The 17,897-nt window shown below is 38.4% G+C and overlaps 1 protein-coding gene across 4 annotated transcripts in view; it reads right to left on the reverse strand.

The window, feature by feature from the left end:
* cfap54 (cilia and flagella associated protein 54) overlaps nt 1-8,873 on the reverse strand; it is a 35,643-nt gene extending 26,770 nt beyond the window's left edge. For 2 of the 4 annotated variants that reach the window (XM_053650315.1, XM_053650314.1), the window contains exons 1-16: nt 8,173-8,870; nt 7,929-8,034; nt 6,114-6,257; nt 5,833-6,001; nt 5,685-5,743; nt 5,452-5,595; nt 4,182-4,295; nt 3,683-3,784; nt 3,325-3,517; nt 3,141-3,239; nt 2,941-3,053; nt 2,726-2,852; nt 1,816-1,907; nt 1,581-1,718; nt 326-476; nt 105-169 (exon numbers count right to left, since the gene is read on the reverse strand). In XM_053650315.1, the coding sequence (XP_053506290.1) occupies nt 105-169; nt 326-476; nt 1,581-1,718; nt 1,816-1,907; nt 2,726-2,852; nt 2,941-3,053; nt 3,141-3,239; nt 3,325-3,517; nt 3,683-3,784; nt 4,182-4,295; nt 5,452-5,595; nt 5,685-5,743; nt 5,833-6,001; nt 6,114-6,257; nt 7,929-8,034; nt 8,173-8,321 (1,965 nt within the window). In that variant the 5' untranslated portion in view covers nt 8,322-8,870. Of the gene's footprint in view, nt 1-104; nt 170-325; nt 477-1,580; nt 1,719-1,815; nt 1,908-2,725; nt 2,853-2,940; nt 3,054-3,140; nt 3,240-3,324; nt 3,518-3,682; nt 3,785-4,181; nt 4,296-5,451; nt 5,596-5,684; nt 5,744-5,832; nt 6,002-6,113; nt 6,258-7,928; nt 8,035-8,172 lie in introns of all 4 variants that reach the window. The other 2 variants (XR_008388562.1, XM_053650317.1) reach the window with 2 other exon arrangements.
* Nucleotides 8,874-17,897: the final 9,024 nt, after the last annotated feature.

A 17,897-nucleotide genomic window follows, 5' to 3' on the forward strand; every position in this document is an offset into this window, starting at 1 on the left:
TTGTAATTAAGTCTTGCTAAATCATATTACGCAATATCAGACCATTCAATTAGCACCTTTACATGCATTTAATTAAGACATAAATGAGTGGTGCATGAGCGTACCATACTAGGTGTGGCTGTAGATTTCTTTACAGGGGTGGACGGTAGACTGCTGGCTTCATTTGAGTCTACACAGACAAAAGCAGCATAATGTAATTACACATAGTTTATTTATAAACAATGCAAATGTTTTGGCCAGAAATTTAGAAAGTGTCAATACAAGTATGTCAATTTAATTGACATTCAAGTGTCAATTAAATAAGCAAAATATTGTAAGTGCATACCTTTAGTTAGGATGGTCAGTGGAGGCAAGTCTTCAAGGCCCTCCAGCACTGAGGCCAGTCTAAGAGTCATCTCAGCCACTGCCACCGGGTCTATATCAGCCAGCTGACACGTATAAGCCACCTCACACAGAAGGAACAGAGTCTGGACCCACTGCATAATAGAGCCACAATTGACCGCATTCATTAATAACACTAGGGATGTGTTATTACTGAGAACAAACGAGTTCTCTTTGGATTTAGGTGAATATTGGCAGCAAACTTTATTTCTGAAGAGGTGTATTTTATATGAAGATAAGACAAATAGATCTCTTGCTGAAAATGTATCAACTTTCTGTATTCACAATTATCTAATGGCTTCATATACAGTACAAAGGGGTGGCTGTGGCTCAGGTGGTAGAGCAGGATGTTTATTAATCCACATGCCGAAGTGTCCTTGGGCAAGACACTGAACCCCAAGATGGCAAGCTAGCACCTTGCATGAGGTTTTTACCATTTAAAGTGCATCTGTGATTTACAGACAGTGACATATCAATGCGTTAGTTCCTTGGCTTTCATCTCTGTGCGACTGCTTGCAAGAATAATATATGTAGTGTAATGTATGGGAGAGCTATATATCAGGATAAATGGAAAGGAAGCTGATTTCATTGAACTATTTTTGGGAGACAAAAGAGCTGTTTCTTATTGTTAAGCTTAGACTAGTGCTTTGATCCTATTTCCATTTTACCATTTACAATAACACATTTCCACATATGCAGTATTCAATGTGTTTGAATTGAACGCTGGTGTGTTAACTCCCTTAGTCCTGTTTGCTTAAGCAGGTTCTAAAACAGCCCACTTAAATGAGCACCAAAATGACCAGTCTAAGATCGTAATTGTTAGTTTTGTGCCCCTTCCATATGAACCCTAGCTCAAACTTATGATTTAATTATAGAGAGAGTACAGTTCAACCCTGATTCGACTGATCAACTACAGCAGGGTACAATGTACAGTATGATGTATTCTGGATATCTGGACCAAAGAACACAAAAAAACTGGTTAAAGTTCACAATAATATACTAATGCTTATTTCTGTGATTTCTAGTTGCATTTGGTTTCTTACATCAACATATTTCTGACCAATGAATGAAAAGTTCAGGATGTTCTCAGGCAATTTTAGTCTAATTCTGACTAGGCAACAAGACTGAAAGGTGAGAAAGTTTACTTAAAAGATACTGTCATTAAGTCAAAACAGCACATCAATCCGACATATAACTACCTTGTCCGGAAAGGCCATTTTGGCCATGTAGCATACTGGGTCATAGTGTCTGGTCTGAGCTCTCTGAAACACAATCTTACATTTCGCCCAGAGGAACAGTACAATATCCAGCACCAGATCCTCATCCGGTCTGATGTCCTAAAAGACAGATGCATATAGTATACACGAGCACAGTGAGAAGTCTGGAATTACAAGTTACACAAAATGGCAGAGATGTGTGTATAAGAGAGCTGACCTGAGCTGCCTCACACACGCATACATGTAGAGTCTGGACCAGATTTAGGAGCTCATCTGTCATGCTAATTAGCCCCAAAGATTGGTCTTTATCTGTGGGTGAAAAATACAGAAAGTGGTTTTGGTTGGAAAAGGGTAGCACAAAAGAATGTAGAAAACATCCACAGTAAAATATGAAAAGACTGTTATTTAAACTTGCTAACTGTAGTCTTACAGTGTATAAACATTCCCATGAACACTCTTATGATCACAGCATAGTTTTACTTTATGTATATATAAAACATAAGGATAAAAACTCAACAGATTGTGCTGGTACACAAAAATAATCAGCATCCAGGTAGTGTGATGCAGCCTGACATGAAGCGGTTGATTATTTGGCTAAATTAGCATTTCCCATTATATTGTATTCCTCTTCTTACCAATAAGAACAATTTAAAGTTCTTAAAGAACAAGAAGTCATACCTTTATCAGATTGCAGTTACATTTAATGTTGTTTAACATCTGTGAAACAAGATACTTCCTGTTATCATTTGCATTACACACTATATGGGTAAAGGTTTGTGGACACCTGAGCATAAAACTCATATCTCATATGTGATGGAAGAAGGGAAGACAAACATATGGGTATGCTGGTAAGGTGTCCACAACCTTTTGCCCATATAGTGTAGAAGCTAAAGTATAAACTGTCATCCCCTCAGCAAACTCTATTTTTTCTCTCTCTCTCTATGTTAATAAGACAAAAAAATGCAGCTTGTCATGTTTCCAAGAAACTGCAAAACCAAAGCCTTCCATCCTGAAGACTCAGAAAACCTAATATCTGTTATAAAGTGCTGTCACTGGAGACTGATACCATAAATGTTAAATAATGGTCTCCTCACAGAAAATTTAAACACTTTAATAGTTGTTGATACCAGTTTGAATCTCAGACATGAGGTCTTTGGTCCCCAGCCGGAGTCTTTGAGTGGACACAAGACGCTCCATGGCCTCCAGCAGAGTAAGCTCCAACTCAGCCTTCCGGAAGAGACGTCCCTCCAGTCTCTACCAAAAATGTATACACTTAATACACTGCTAAATGCAAAGCAATTAATTTTGAAAGATATGTTTATCATTTCACAAGCTGACTTACAGAGAGTACTGTCACAAGGTTGTCTGAAAGGCTGCAAAACAGATCCCACTGTTCATATCTAACCAACAGCTTCACAAACTTCACTGCAGCATCCACTGAAATCTGATTCTCCCCTGTAGTAAAAGTCATAGTAACCATGAGCTAAGCATCAGGTCTTGTTAAAACATACAACATAAAGAAATTAAGAGTTTAAGATTCACCAGCTATTGCCATCTCCATGAGGGTGCAAGTAGGAGTGAGGGCATTCAAAGATAAAGGCAAGCTGTCATTGCGGACTCGATCGGAGGAGCCACCATTTCCTAAACCACAAAAGAAAGTTAAAACCACAAGCTAAATCAAACAGTGGTTTGTTTGTATACAGGGTGGATCGAACAGGAGGGATACCGGATAGTATGCTCATGCCAGCTGACATGAGCTCAAATGCCACCTCCTGTAAATCAGGGTCATCCGGTGTGCCAGTCTGCAGGGGTCTGCGGGAACTGTCCCACAGAGCCTCCAACACTGCCAGGAACTGAGCAGCATTTCCTTCAAACAGCTCCATCAGGATGCGCTCAGTTGTTGTACGTGGCCATGGATTCTGGCGTGAAACATGAATAAATAAAATAAAAAATAAAAAACTGGAGTTAGGTAAAAACCCTCCTGTCAACAGTTTGTAGTATCAATTAGTATTTAAATAAGTATAGAGTCCTTGCTATACATACACACTAGAGGGTGAACCCATGGCAGAAAAAAAGACACTCACATTCTGGCCATCCCTGAGATTGCCCTTCTGTTTTAACCTGAATAATCCTTTACGTTTCCTCCGAGATTCATACACTGAGCGTTTAAACACCATGACTGCAACCTGCACGCCAACACAGCAGCAAACACACACTCTCCATAACATAGCAATAAAACAGGCACCATAAAGAATCCAGTTTTATATCTTAAAGGTATAGTCAGCCATATTGGTGGAAGTTAGCTGAACTCAAACAAATTTAGTTCCTCCCATCAGAATTCCCTAAAAACATGAGGTAATAAGTAATACATATTGGTTTACGATGAGGACCTTACAGAACTGACAAGCAAATGCCTCTTTGTTATGACTGACTGTTGATTTTTCTTCCATGTACAGAGACTAGGGCATTACAGAGACCAGATTACTGACTTTTACGACAAAAAAAAAAGGGGGGGGGGTTGGGTTGAAATGGCTGATCCTGTTTTTAACAGAAATATTTTTCAAATATGAATTTCATCCATACTTTGATGGTGGCATCTTTAAAGGCTCGCTTTGTCTCCGGTGATGATGGGAACCCACTCAACTTCTCCAGCTTCCCTAGTTCATCTATTTTACCAAGAGCTCGCCTAGCAAACACCTGGCCAAGAAAAGACACAATGCAGCGAATAAGGGAAAATTCTAAACTAAGCCTATATCTAGCAGATTATGATGGTTACACATCCTGATACCTCATATATCTCTTTGTAGCTATATTATCCAGTCACTTGGGTGATTCCATGATTGGCATCATTTAGCTCTAACATCTCTTAAAAATTAAGCATTTTTTAATCATTTTTCAACATTGAATCTAAGAAAGCATTCATTTAACCATTTACAAAATATGAAGGAAAAAAAAACCCTCTCAGGCAACATTTTTACATTTTTCCCCAAGGTTTCTTTGCTGACTGTGGCTGCATTTTGCTCTTAAATCAGTAACAAGGTTGAGTTTTTTGTTATTGTTGTTTTTAGCATGGAATTACCAAATACAAAAAGTGGTTAATGAACATGCAAATAGAAAGACAACATTAAACATTCAAATTATTTACTTAAACTTTATTTTTAATTAATATTTTTAATCTATAATTAGACTAACAGAATTGGACTTTTTTCTCCTTCCTATGATCTTTATGAAATCTGAATGACATACCTTCCTTTTGAACATGTGACTTGTGGAATATTTCAGATATTTCATAGGAGTGAATGTGTTGAATTAATGTTATTGGACACAATTAAGATTCACACAATAATGCAAAATATAACAGCATTTTAATTATTATATTTGAGGGAAAAGTGTAATTATAGTGGGCTGGAACAGGTAAAAGGGGCTGTTGACAGGTTTTATTAATGATTTTAAGTTATGTATCTGAAAAAGTATGCAGTTTATTGTGAAGTACATTTTACCTATGTTTAAAATGTATTTTCCCTTTGCTTTACATACGTATTTGTGCATGTATTATCAGTGGGACACAAATGCCAACCTAATCATGGATTCACATATTTGTGTGAAGGCATATGACTTATTAACTGCTATAAAATATTCAGTACCTACAGTAAAACTACAGTGAATAAAAAAAGTTAGGTAGATATGAAACTGAGAAATATAAGTTATATAAAAATATAAGGGATTGAAAACGTTAAGAGGGGAACCATAGCACCATGCCCTTCCATCAGCTTTAGAACATAATCAGGAAAGAATCCTCAGTATTTTAGCCTTACAGAGAGAGAAGTTTTAATCATTGATGTGGAAAACTGACCTCTGCCTGCACAGCAGCCTGGCCATCATAGTAACATTCACAAACACTACAGTACAGTGTTGCTCTCCAGGGCAGGAAACTGGGAATTAGCAGTGGGATGGAGGTCTCCAGACACACACATGCCCACAGTAAATACTCCAGAGCCTGGCAACACAGTGGATTGTTTAAAACAGTTTTGAATCCACAATGCTGCAGGACATGCGCTATGATTGAAAGCATGCATGGTTGGTTACCTGTGCAGAGTGACTCATGGACATCAAGAACCTACATATGTTGTAGATGTATAAAGAACCTGTGGAGAGAACTGAAATACTTACAACCACATTATGGAAATATTTTACATCACTATACTTCAGTGAGAACTGCTGCTGCATTACGTACCATTGTACACCATCCAGCACAGGCTCTCGTGGGGCAGGATGGCCTGCATCATGATGCGCAAAAACGCTAGAACGCTTAGCAGTTTCTGCACCCCGATGCAACCTGGCTGCTTGCACCTTTCGCGTACCAAGTAAAAGGCACACAAGCATTCCCCATACAGAGCCCGGAGCTAAAAATACACAGGCAACAAGTTAACAGGCTTAACAGACCACATCTCTTTGGTGCAGTAGAAGCTACTGACTAGCTTTTACAAACACGTGGCTAGTTCAAATATGCCTAACTGTAAGCTTTGCTCCTGCAGCATGAAAGCCATGTGAGAAGAAGGTCTGCTTGAACTGCTCCACATCTCTGATGTTCTCCAAGGTAGCAGGAGAGAACCGGTGTAGGTAGCGTGTGTATCCCTGCCACAGTGCCAATCTGTAAAACTACACACAACAATTACAACACAGGGAGTGACCTTTATATTCCAAACCTACTTAATAAAGAATGCACATCATCGCTCGTATATTTACAACATACACTCACTGGTCACTTTATTAGGTATATCAACAACATATTGCATAAATAAGTATACAATATATATATTAATATAATTGGCCATTTTACTAAGCACATCTATATTATAGACATAGTTATTGACTCTAGTCCATCTGTTGATAGGAATAGTAAATCAGTCCCTTCTACCTTGTTTATGAATGGAAAGGCACCACCATGAGAGCCACACTAACCAGATATTGTTTTCCTGAAGGACCATTCTCAACAGAGCATTGACACGGTCGACATGGTAGAGTGCACCGCATGAGACATAGGAGCTTTGCCAATATTTTTAAACACTGTACACTACTGGTGCAACTTGTAAGGCAAATCAAAATGTATAAAAATTTGCACTGAGCATCCTCTATCTTCTAAGCCGGACCTAGTGTCACTGTCTGTGTGGAGTTTCTCTGCATGTTCTGTTCATGTCTGTGTGGATTTCCTCAGACTTCCCAAAAACATGACAATAAGTGGACTATTGACTCTAAATTGCCCCAAGGTGTGAATGAGTGTGTAAATGTGTGCACATGGTGCCCTGTGATGGACTGGTATTCCATATATTCCTTCCTTATGCTCACTAACTATTCTTTTGAAAATCCAGTAATGTTGCTAATCTTGATAGTCTCATATCAGCACCACACACACTACTGTTAGTGCAATTAATGCGTTAAGAATGAGAACGGTCCACCATCTACTCATATTTGGTCAGCAGTGGTCCTTTAGTGGTCACTTCCCACTGATGGACAATGTGCATTGGTTACAGTAAGTAACTGAACTGTAAGGTACGCCCACTATTACAAGTTACGCCTATATATACACACATATGTTGTGCCCTGCGATGGACTGGCACCCTGTACAGGGTGTACAGGTACCACGCCTTGTGCCCGATGCTCCCTGGAATAGGCTCCAGGTCCCCTGCGACCCAGTAGGATAAGTGGTATAGAAGATGGCTGGATATATATATATATATATATATAAATGCGTATGTGTGTGTATGTGTGTGTGTGTGTGTGTATATATATGTGTGTCTTTTTCAGTGTATTAAAGTCTGAATTCATAGTAACACTGTTTTGAACGCTATTAGGACGGCAGGTGGGGGGTGGCGGGGGTGGTGTCCTCTTTTTTGGAAAACTAGAATATGGTCACCCTAAATTTTGTGATGTAATGTTACCCCCATCAGTGACAGTGATCTTTCATTTATGCATTTATTTATTTATTTAAAAACAAATCCAAACATTGGACATGTTTTTAAGCTCTAAAATAAGCTCTAAATAAAAGTATTTTAGATCATATTGCTTTTCTCTTGACTTTATTTACATAGGTGGCTTTGAAGTAATAAAAAGTAATCATTGCTTTCACATTATGACACTTGGATTAAATTACTTATGATATTTCTATGAAGTACTTTGTAATTGTAATGGAATACATTATTAAAGTAAACCTCCCTGCTAATAGGTACATCTTCCAGATGTCAAACAGTCAGTTATCAGACTGTCGTTGTTTACCTTATTAGGCATATGTGCTCTATAAAATGATGGAAATCAGAAAATAAATGTTCTTACTTTATTCTCGAAAAGAAAATCTGCGATGTCCAGCACATGCTCCTGGTAATAAGGGCTCGGGAGACGAGGTTCATATTTCTTCCAGATGTCAAACAGTTTCAAAGACCTGTCAAAAACCAAGCTCACGAACATTACATTTAAATTAAAGTCATGACGTTAGGTTTAAACGAAGGTAAATCAGGATAACATTAACACGTGTATATTTTATACAAACACTACATGAAATTAGGCGCCATGTTTTTACCCTCTTGAATAAGAGAAGTGGTCGAAGGTTAGTGAATCACCAATTCTTTTCATATACGATTTAAACTCTTTCAAATCCTTCTCAAAAGCAGAAATGACAGGGTTAGTCTTATCTAAGGCTCCATAATATGAAGCTGTTAAAGGCTCCATTTTGTATCCGAGTAACCATCGAGTTAACCGAGCAGCAAAAGTTTATTAATGTTGCTATAGAGACGAGCAGGCGCGGTGCTGTGGCAAAGCACCGGCAAAAGGAGTAGATAGATACGTCAACCGCGCCGCCATCTTAGAGGGGCAACCTTCCAGGTTGAGAGAGAATTTGGTTGACTTGGAGGGATAGCTAACGTTCTACAAAAAAAATTCTAGTATATATAAAAAAAAAAAAAAATTCTAAACAAGATAACACTGAATCACTCCATTTTTACAGGTTAAAGCTCTGTGTTTTAGCAGGGTTATATCTGTTGGCTGAGTGACCCTTAAACCACTATGGTTTATCATGGTTTTACTACGATACATTATGGCTAACCTCGGTTTTACTATGTATCCCTGTAGCCTGGAGACCTTTCATTTTCTCATGCTCTAATTAAGTGCTATTACACTTTTGATGCTGGGGGGCGGAGCGTACTATCATACTTTTGATGCTGGGGGCGGGGCGTACTATTACACTTTTGATGCTGTGGGCGGGGCGTACTATCATACTTTTGATGCTGGGGGCGGGGCGTACTATTACACTTTTTACATCTATTTGTTGGTTTGTTTGTTTATCAGCCTATAGATTGAGTTTTTGAACTTACTTAAGCATATTTCCTAAAACATTAAGTAAAATACTTCTACGGGTTTTATGGATGGTCCCACATAGATACCCTAGGTATTGCACTACCAAAAAATAGTTCATGACCAGGTCGCCACCTTGCTGCTATAATCCTAAAGACTCATTCACAACTGTGCTCATTCAAAATGTGCTCTTATTAATCATCAACACACAGAGTATTGTTTGTCTTTACTCTTCTACACCTGCACATGTAACTGTAATGATTTATAACTTGCTGTCACCCAGAAGAGGATGGGTTCTCTTTTGAGTCTGGGTCATCTGAGTTTTCCTATGCTGCTGTCACCTTTACATTAGGTTGTTGATTAGGGATCTAAATATAAACCTATACCTGGATTTCTGCTTTGTGAAAATGTCCATTGTTAAAAGAGCTATACAGATCAAATACCTTTCTAATTGAAAGACCCACACAAATGTTTCACCTTAAATCAACCAGTAATTGATCAACTAATGCACCCCTGGCATGAAAATATAATTTCTTATTATTTATTGCTTAAATCTAGAACGGCAAACTGTTAAAGGTTTGGGTCTGTATGACAGAATAGACAGAAGTAGTTTCTTTATTTCATTTTGGAGTAAAATTTTTAGAGTCAGATTTCCTGCAGTATCTGTTAAATAATATTCACAGCCTGTTAGGTATTGTAGAAATCAAATGGAACCTGGTTATTCAGACACTCCCATCTATCTGCATCTCTCTGATATCTGCTGTTTCACCTGTAAACTAATAAATTGGCCAATATGCTACAATCAGTTGTTTATACAGAAAAATTGCACCTTGGGTTTTATCAGTTTATTCTGTTATATAATACCAGTTTATTATTTATGTAGATTTGACAGGTTGGAATATTTTTGCTTGTTAGAATTTAAGCAATGCCCATGCTATTAAATACTTGTGGGAGGAAAACAGTGCAATTACTTCTGAACACCAATTTTTTCAGCTGAAGATGTATTTCTACCTTGTAATTATATGAGAAACCAATGAGAAGTGCTTATAGTGTTATAAGTAAGAGACACTTGAGACATTTGTTTTGCACTAAAAATAATTGTAATTTATTGATTATTTCAGATTATTGGGATGTTTATTTAAACAAAATGCAATAAAGCAATTAATTGATAAAAAGTATTGTATTTAATAAACATAAAATATACATCACACACTTTAGCACTAATATGTCTAGCCTACACATTTAATATATATAAATTTAATAACTATACATTATAGTAATGCATATACTCTGAATACACAATACAAATCCTACTGTACAAAGCCTATGCATTTAACACAGGTATGAGCTAAGTCTTTAGCCTATGTAGCAAGTGATGATGTAGATTTTGACATTACAGATTTTATATTTTACCATTGGGATTTGAAATCAGGTGTATACAAACATACAGACTGGTTGACGGGACGTGACGAACATTGAATATCTCATTACAGTGGTTTGACTTTGTAATGAGATATTCAATGGGATATATTAGACAGCAAGTTGATGTGTTGGAAGCAGGAAAAATGGGCAAGCATAAGGATCTGAGCGACAATGGCCAAATTGTAATGGCTAGACGACTGGGTCAGAGCATCTCCAAAATGGCAGGTCTTCTCAGGTGCTCCTGTTATGCAGTGGTTAAGTGGTCCATGGAAAGACAATCAGTGAACCATCGACAAGGCACCGAAGGCTCATGGATGCTTGTGGGGAGCGAAGGCTAGGCCGTCCGGTCCAAACTCACAGAAGAGCTATATAGCCGCAGACCAGTCAGCGTGTCCATGCTGACCCTTGTCCACTACCGAAAATGCCTACAATGGGCATGTGAGCATCAGTGAACCCCTTGACAGTTGCCACTGTAATAAGATAATCAATGTTATTCACTTCAACTGTCAGTGGTTTTAAGGTTATGGCTTATTATGAGCTCCTCTCCAAATAAGTGTGCTCAGACACCTCAATCTTCATCATCCTCTCGCTCCGCACGCAGTCTTCTTCTGGGAGGGGCCTCTTCATCACTGTCCTCTTCTTCAGTCATCTGCTCCCTCCGTCTCCTCCTCCCACAGAAATGCTCACTGCTGGAGCTGAGGAAAAAAAGCTGGGAATAAGCTCCACAAAGGGGGTGCGCTACTCTCCGAATTACTGAGCGCAGACACCTCATAGTCGTCATCTTCCTGCTCCACATGCTGCCTTCTTCTAGGAGGGGCCTCTTCATCGTTCATCTGCTCCCTCATCATCATCATCCACCAGAAATGCTCACTGCTGGAGGGAGCATCTGCAGATGGAACAAACTCCAAAGTAGGGGATAAGCGCCACAAAGGGGACGAGCTCCTCTCCAAACTAGCGAAGTCAATCGGCTCATCGTCAGCATCCTCATGCTCCACACGCTGTCTTCTTCTGGGAGGGGACTCTTCAATGTCATCGTCTTCATCAGTCACCTGCTCCCTCCGTCTCCTCCTCTCCCCGTGCTCATCCTCCACAGTTTCCTCCCTCCATGTTCCTGTATCACAGGAGATGAAGAGATAATGAGATACATCTGCACATTTAGTAAAAAGGAATCAGAAATTAGCAAACTTTTAGTGAACTATGTAACTTTTTTTTAACAAGTTAGCTAACATTAGGCTAATTATCACTATCTTAAACCATTAGCCAAGTGGTTAATTTCTGCCCGCTATTTTCTCCTGTCACTGCCAGCTGGTATGTTAAGAGTTTAACACGTAACCGCGGTCACACCAGGCTTTAGCGCGCCACCATTCAAAAACCGGAAACGGCTAACCGGAAACGGCTAACCGGAAACGGCTAACCGGAAACGGCTAACCGGAAACGGCTAACCGGAAAATTTCCGTACTACGGTACTGCGCGATGAAAGTTCAAATTTGGTTGACTCTGACCTACGTAATCATATCACGTGAACACGTGTGACCAATAGATGATCGCGATGTGACTGCGTGCCCTGTGTAGTTAAAGAAAGAAAGAAAGAAATTTATAAAGGGAAGCACTAATGTTAGCGGGTTGTAGCTCTCCTGTACTTTACAACACAGCTTTGAAAGATTGTAAAAAACAACTTAAAAATCGCTTAAAATATTATCTCACATATTACTGCTGTAAGACGTAATTAAGGATGATGTCATATCCGCTTCCCGCCCATATTGGCAGCGGCGTCCGACAAAAACCCGCATGCTTCAAGCGTAGTGTGAGCGCAGGTGGCATCGCCGCTTTAAGCTGCCTGTTTTAACATCGTTCATATTTTCGTGTCTGTTTGCAGTGTTGTAGCCAGATGAAAATTAATGTCAGACAGATCGATCGATAAATAGAAAAACACAAATGCGCATGTGTAACAGGAAGTGCCACGCCCTTACTTACAGTAATAGTTATGTTCACGTGTGTAGAGCCATTAGCTAAATAACAACGAGCTGATCGCTTTTACCAAAACCTCTTAACGCTATTACTGATTGCGAGTCCTGTTTAGTGTTGTTTTGATAACGCAGTGTTTGAAGCACTTGTTCTTAACCGAACACCGAAATGAAGTGTGTGTGATGCTGAAGGGAAACTGGGTAACTTACCGTTGCTGTCAGGCAGATCAGGCAGTCCGTTCACTCCGGTCTCAGGCTCGTCCTCCTGGAGCTGCGGCGCTTCGTCCCAACTAAAGATCATGGCTGAGAAGGCACAAGTGGTGCAGACATGATGGTAGAACGACTCGGTTCTGGAGATGATGGTAGAGATGTCTCGGTTTTGGAGATGATCGTAGTGTAGAAAATGGTCTCAGAGTAAAAATCGCACGTGCGAATTCAGAATTTGAGAGCTTTAGAACTCGGACCGCTCTGACTGGCTTTAGGTAAACTTCCTAACCCTTTGAAAATAAACATTCTAAACCATTGAAAGTAAACATTGCAAACCTTTGAATATAAACATAAGCATTGCAAGACAAGCCCTCTAAAAGCCCCGGCCCGTGACGTCACATCCAATAGTGGCACGCGCTCTTATAGATATTATTTTGTATTATGAAAATAAAAAAGATGGCTACCTCGAGTATTGTTGCAGTTGTTTAATATTTAAATATATAATTCATTCACATAATATAGTATATTTAGATATTTCTATTTCAATAATATATCAATAGTAAATCATATATAAGTACTGTATGTATACATATAAACAGTGTGTAGTGATATTTTGGTTTTCCATTTTTAACAAACTAATAAAAACTAATATTCATTTGTATTAATATTAATAATAAAATTGTATTTTGTACTTTAATTAATCACACGTGTATATATTTAAATGATTAATTAAAGTGCAAAATATATACATACAATTATGATCAAGATATACAATGTTATGTTTATAAATAATTTTGAGATATTTGTATTTATATTTTTTCTCTTGTTTGTATGCAAATGTTTTTGTTTGTGTTTTTTTTTTCATATTACTCATCAATATTTGTTATCAGTATAATCCAATGTGTTTATGTAATGTGGTTGTGTAATCATAACTTGTTCAATTAAACATAAAAAGTTTGTACATGCTGAACCCAACTTTATTTTGATACAAAAATCAGGGTGTGAAGTTGATCCTAAACCATATATTGAGAGGAGTTAGTTTAAAATTAGCTTTTTAAATACCTTTTAATATTTTCACACCACTGTTACTTAAAGAACTTTGTAATTAGCAATGCATAAATAAAATGATCGTAATCTTTGTCGTGCAGAGGGATGAATTTCACCATCAGCATCCATCATAAACAGGAAATACTAGCCTACATCCATGATCTACAAGCAGTTAGTTTCTGTCTTAGTGCAATATAATATGATATAATATAATATAATATAATATAATATGAAGCCACATGAGCCTTTTGTCGGTGTGCAACATTGTCATGTCCATGTTGTTGTTTTAATTTTAATTTAACAAACTGCCCGCGAAAAAAGACAGGAACTCTGAGTCTGGGTTTTGTGTCAGGTTAGAGTTCCCCTTTTCCAAAGCCATATCTTTCAATAATACTTCATCCTCTCCTCTTCCTTCATCCTTTCATCCTGCTCTTCTCCATCACATCCTTCTGTATTATTGATGCATTTGGGAAGCTGCTGCCTGATTCATTCCTGTTTCTTTGACATTTTTTGATTTTGCTGTCAGCCCTCATTAGTGGATTTGGTGGTTACTTTTATGCAAAGTGACTTAATTAGAAAGAATCCAAGCTGAAGCTGAGCTCAAACCCAACTATCAGATATCAGAGAATGTGATTATGTAAGGAACAAAGCTAACTTTTATAGGAAAATAATCAAAGATGAGGTGGTGCGATGGCACATCCCAAAGTGTTTTAATTCCCTTATAGCGTTAGACTGTAACGTTACAAACATAAATGTTCTTGGAACATTTCTCACACAACAATTTTGTGTCCCTATACATGTAACTAATAATGTTGCAGCAATATAGTATAAATGTTTGTAAACGAGACGCCCAGGAAACTCGACAGATTAAATGAAAAGTGACTACAACTGTAACACTCAGAAAATATTCTGCTAATCTACGTTTGTTAGCTGACAGGGTGCAAGTGTGGCTTTCTCTCAGTCCTGGTGTTTGATCCCAAAACATTTCCATTACTAGCATCTAGCAACTAGCATTAAGTTACAACCTTATATAAAAATACTAAAATGTACTATTGCAGGTCTGGACTATTTTTTCCTTCTACAGTCCGAAATTCTACAGCACTGATTGTCTGATCAAATCATTCTGCACATCAACACTAATGCACCACAGAAAGAAACATTATTGTCCTTTCATTTGTAAAAGCGCATAACTGTGTTGACCTTCCTGTCCACGCCATCTATCATCTACACTGTAATGGCATTTATTCACATGCTTAGCTGCTATAGTCCTTGTGTTCAGAAACATTTTCTGCCCTTAAAAAGAAATGTTTTAAAATGCAGAATATGTTGTTTTTCATTTCCTATTGCCACTACTGTTATGGGAAATAGCAAAAGTATTTTTGTAATTATTTAATGACAAAATAAGTCAATCTAGTAGTACAGTATGAAAAGCAGTAATTAGAGTATTCTCCTGTAAAAATACAATGTATAGCTGTAGACAACACAGTTTAATATTGTAAAATGATGTGATAATACAGTAAGATTCTGCATTTGGTAATAACAGTACTATACTGTAAATGTGGATTACAGAAGTAGTCCTGTAAAAATAGAATAAGTGTCTGGCAACTCAACTGCCAGTATTTTACTGTATTCTAATTTTATTGAATACTTAATGACACTTTTTATCTGATCCCAATCCCAGTGCTGTTGAAGGACGTGCTGATTGACAGCTGGTTCCAGGCCGCTCAACAACTGGTAAGTTTGCAGTTTTCTTGGACAATGCTAATAATCATCATATGTTTATATGTTTAGCCTGATGACCTCATGGCCCTGGTGATGGTCATGCTATATGGCCTGCAGGACAGGAAGTTCCAGCCCAGAGAGACAATGACAGGAGAAAGGGAAGAGCCTGATGACATGATGCTGGTGGAGAAAAAGCCTGTTCAGGTTTATGTAAAAAAAAGTATTCAAAAATGTGTTACCTAAGTTTATTATTTATTTGTAGCTTTTTCCTCAAATACCACGTGTGTGTGTGTGTGTGTGTGTGTGTGTGTGTGAAAAGTGTGAAGGAAAAACACCGCAAAAAACACAAACTACCCACCTGTGCCTTGGTGAACACACTCAAGAGCAACACACACACACACACACACACACACACACACACTCTTCCATACTGTCTGGACATCATACATATAACAGTTGTGTATGTATGTATGCACACTTTGTGACTCCACAGTATGGATGAAGTGTGTGTGATGCTGAAGACACAGGCCTTCGTCCAGGTGGATGCACACGCACACATCTGGAGTCTGTAAGTACACACACTGTTCCATTATGCTGCAGTTTACACACCAAGTGTAAGAACTTCTGATCAAGACGACACTGTTAATGGATCACACACATAATACAGGTGACACACTCATATACACGCACTTACACTCACCGCCTACTTTATTAGGAACGCCTGTACACCGGCATGGAACTGACAACCGAGAGAATTCCTCTTCTAGTAAGGGGTCTGTCCTTGACTGCCACTTTGAAATTGAAGACATCAGATTCAGCACACCACTGTGCACCCAATGCTCTTTCCAATGGTAAAGTGTCACACTCCAAGTCTAGATCCTTGATCTTCCTTTCTCTGTCTGTCTCAAGTGTAGTGCTCAACACAGCATGGCTGTTACTTATACATTTTGTTAAACAAAATCCACCTCTGGCACACATTTTTGTGAGCCTTTGGTACAGCTGGCCTGCATCAGAATCTGCAGGAACAGACACAAGACGATCATCCACATAGAAGTTCTTAAAGACAACATCCACGTTTGTGTACCACAAATTGTGCTGCTGCCTGTCTTGGCCAGGACGCTCTTGTAAAAGAGATTCTTCATCTTAATGAAACTTTTCCTGGTTAAATAAAGCTTAAATAAAAAATAAATAAATAAAAACCACAAGACACTGATGGACAACATTGGCTATATATAAATGTATTTTAATTGCTTGATCAAAATTATTGCTAGGATCAATTCAGTAGTCGCTAAATATTGGTCCCTAGAGTCCCTACTAAATTTGACACCCCCTGCAAACAAGATAACCAATTCATGCCCATAATGTAGTACAGCCCCAATTCTGAAAAAGTTGGGACAGTATGGAAAAAAAACCCAAAAACAGTCATTTGAAAATTCTGTTCACTCCAAAAAAGTTGGGACAGTTGACTTTTCACCACTGTGTAACATTACCTTTTCTTTTAATAACACTTATTATGCCTTTGGGCATTGAGTGAAGACACCAGCTGGTTAAGTTTAGCAAGCGGAATTTTCCCCCATTCATCCATTATGCATTCCTTCAGCTGCGCAAATGGACAGGTCCTTCATTGCCTTATTTTGCGCTTCATAATGCACCACATATTCTCAATCAAAGACAGGTCAGGACTGCAGGCAGGCCATGCTCTCCAGGACTACGGGCAGGACTACAAGCAGGACTGTAGGCACCCGCACACTCTGCTTATGCAGCCATGCGCTTGTAATCCAGGTAATGTAATGTGGTTTGGCGTTGTCCTGCTCTGGATGGCAGCATATGAGCTCCAAAATGTGTACATATCTTTCTGCATTAATGATGCCCTCACAGATGTGCAAGTTACCCATGCCATGGGCACTGACACACCACCATACCATGACAGACGCTGATAACAGCTTGGATGGTCCTTTTCCTCTTTGGCCTGGAGAACACGATGCCTGTTTTGTCCAAAAACTATTTGAAATGTTTACTCGTCAGACCACAGAACATGATTTCACTGTGCTACTGTCCTTCTCAGATGAGACTGAGTACAGAGAAGACGGCAGTGTTTCTGGACAGTGTTGATGTATGGCTTCTGCTTTGCATAGTAAAGCCAGAGGAACAATCTCCTGCATCCATGTTGTGCCCACAGAGAACAAAAAAAACCTCATGTCTCTAAAATTGAGTCCAATTATAACCAAAAAATTTTTTATTGCTCAATGATTTTGTTTTGTCTTAAGGCTAACATTGGTACCCTATGACTAACATTGGTTTTTCTATGATACACTATGGCTGACATTGGTTTTACTATTGTACACTATGGCTAACATTGGTTTTACTATTGTATACTATGGCTAACATTGGTTTTTCTATGATACATTATGGCTGACATTGGTTTTACTATAGTACACTATGACTAACATTGGTTTTTCTATGGTACACTATGGCTAACATTGGTTTTACTATTGTACACTATGGCTAACTGGTTTTTACTATGGTACACTTTGGATAACCATGATTTTATTGCCTCTCAAAATTAATAGGAAAACAAATCATCTTGTCATGT

This window comes from Ictalurus furcatus, chromosome 19 (assembly GCF_023375685.1).
Source record: "Ictalurus furcatus strain D&B chromosome 19, Billie_1.0, whole genome shotgun sequence".
In the NCBI taxonomy this organism is placed as follows: Eukaryota; Metazoa; Chordata; class Actinopteri; order Siluriformes; family Ictaluridae; genus Ictalurus; species Ictalurus furcatus.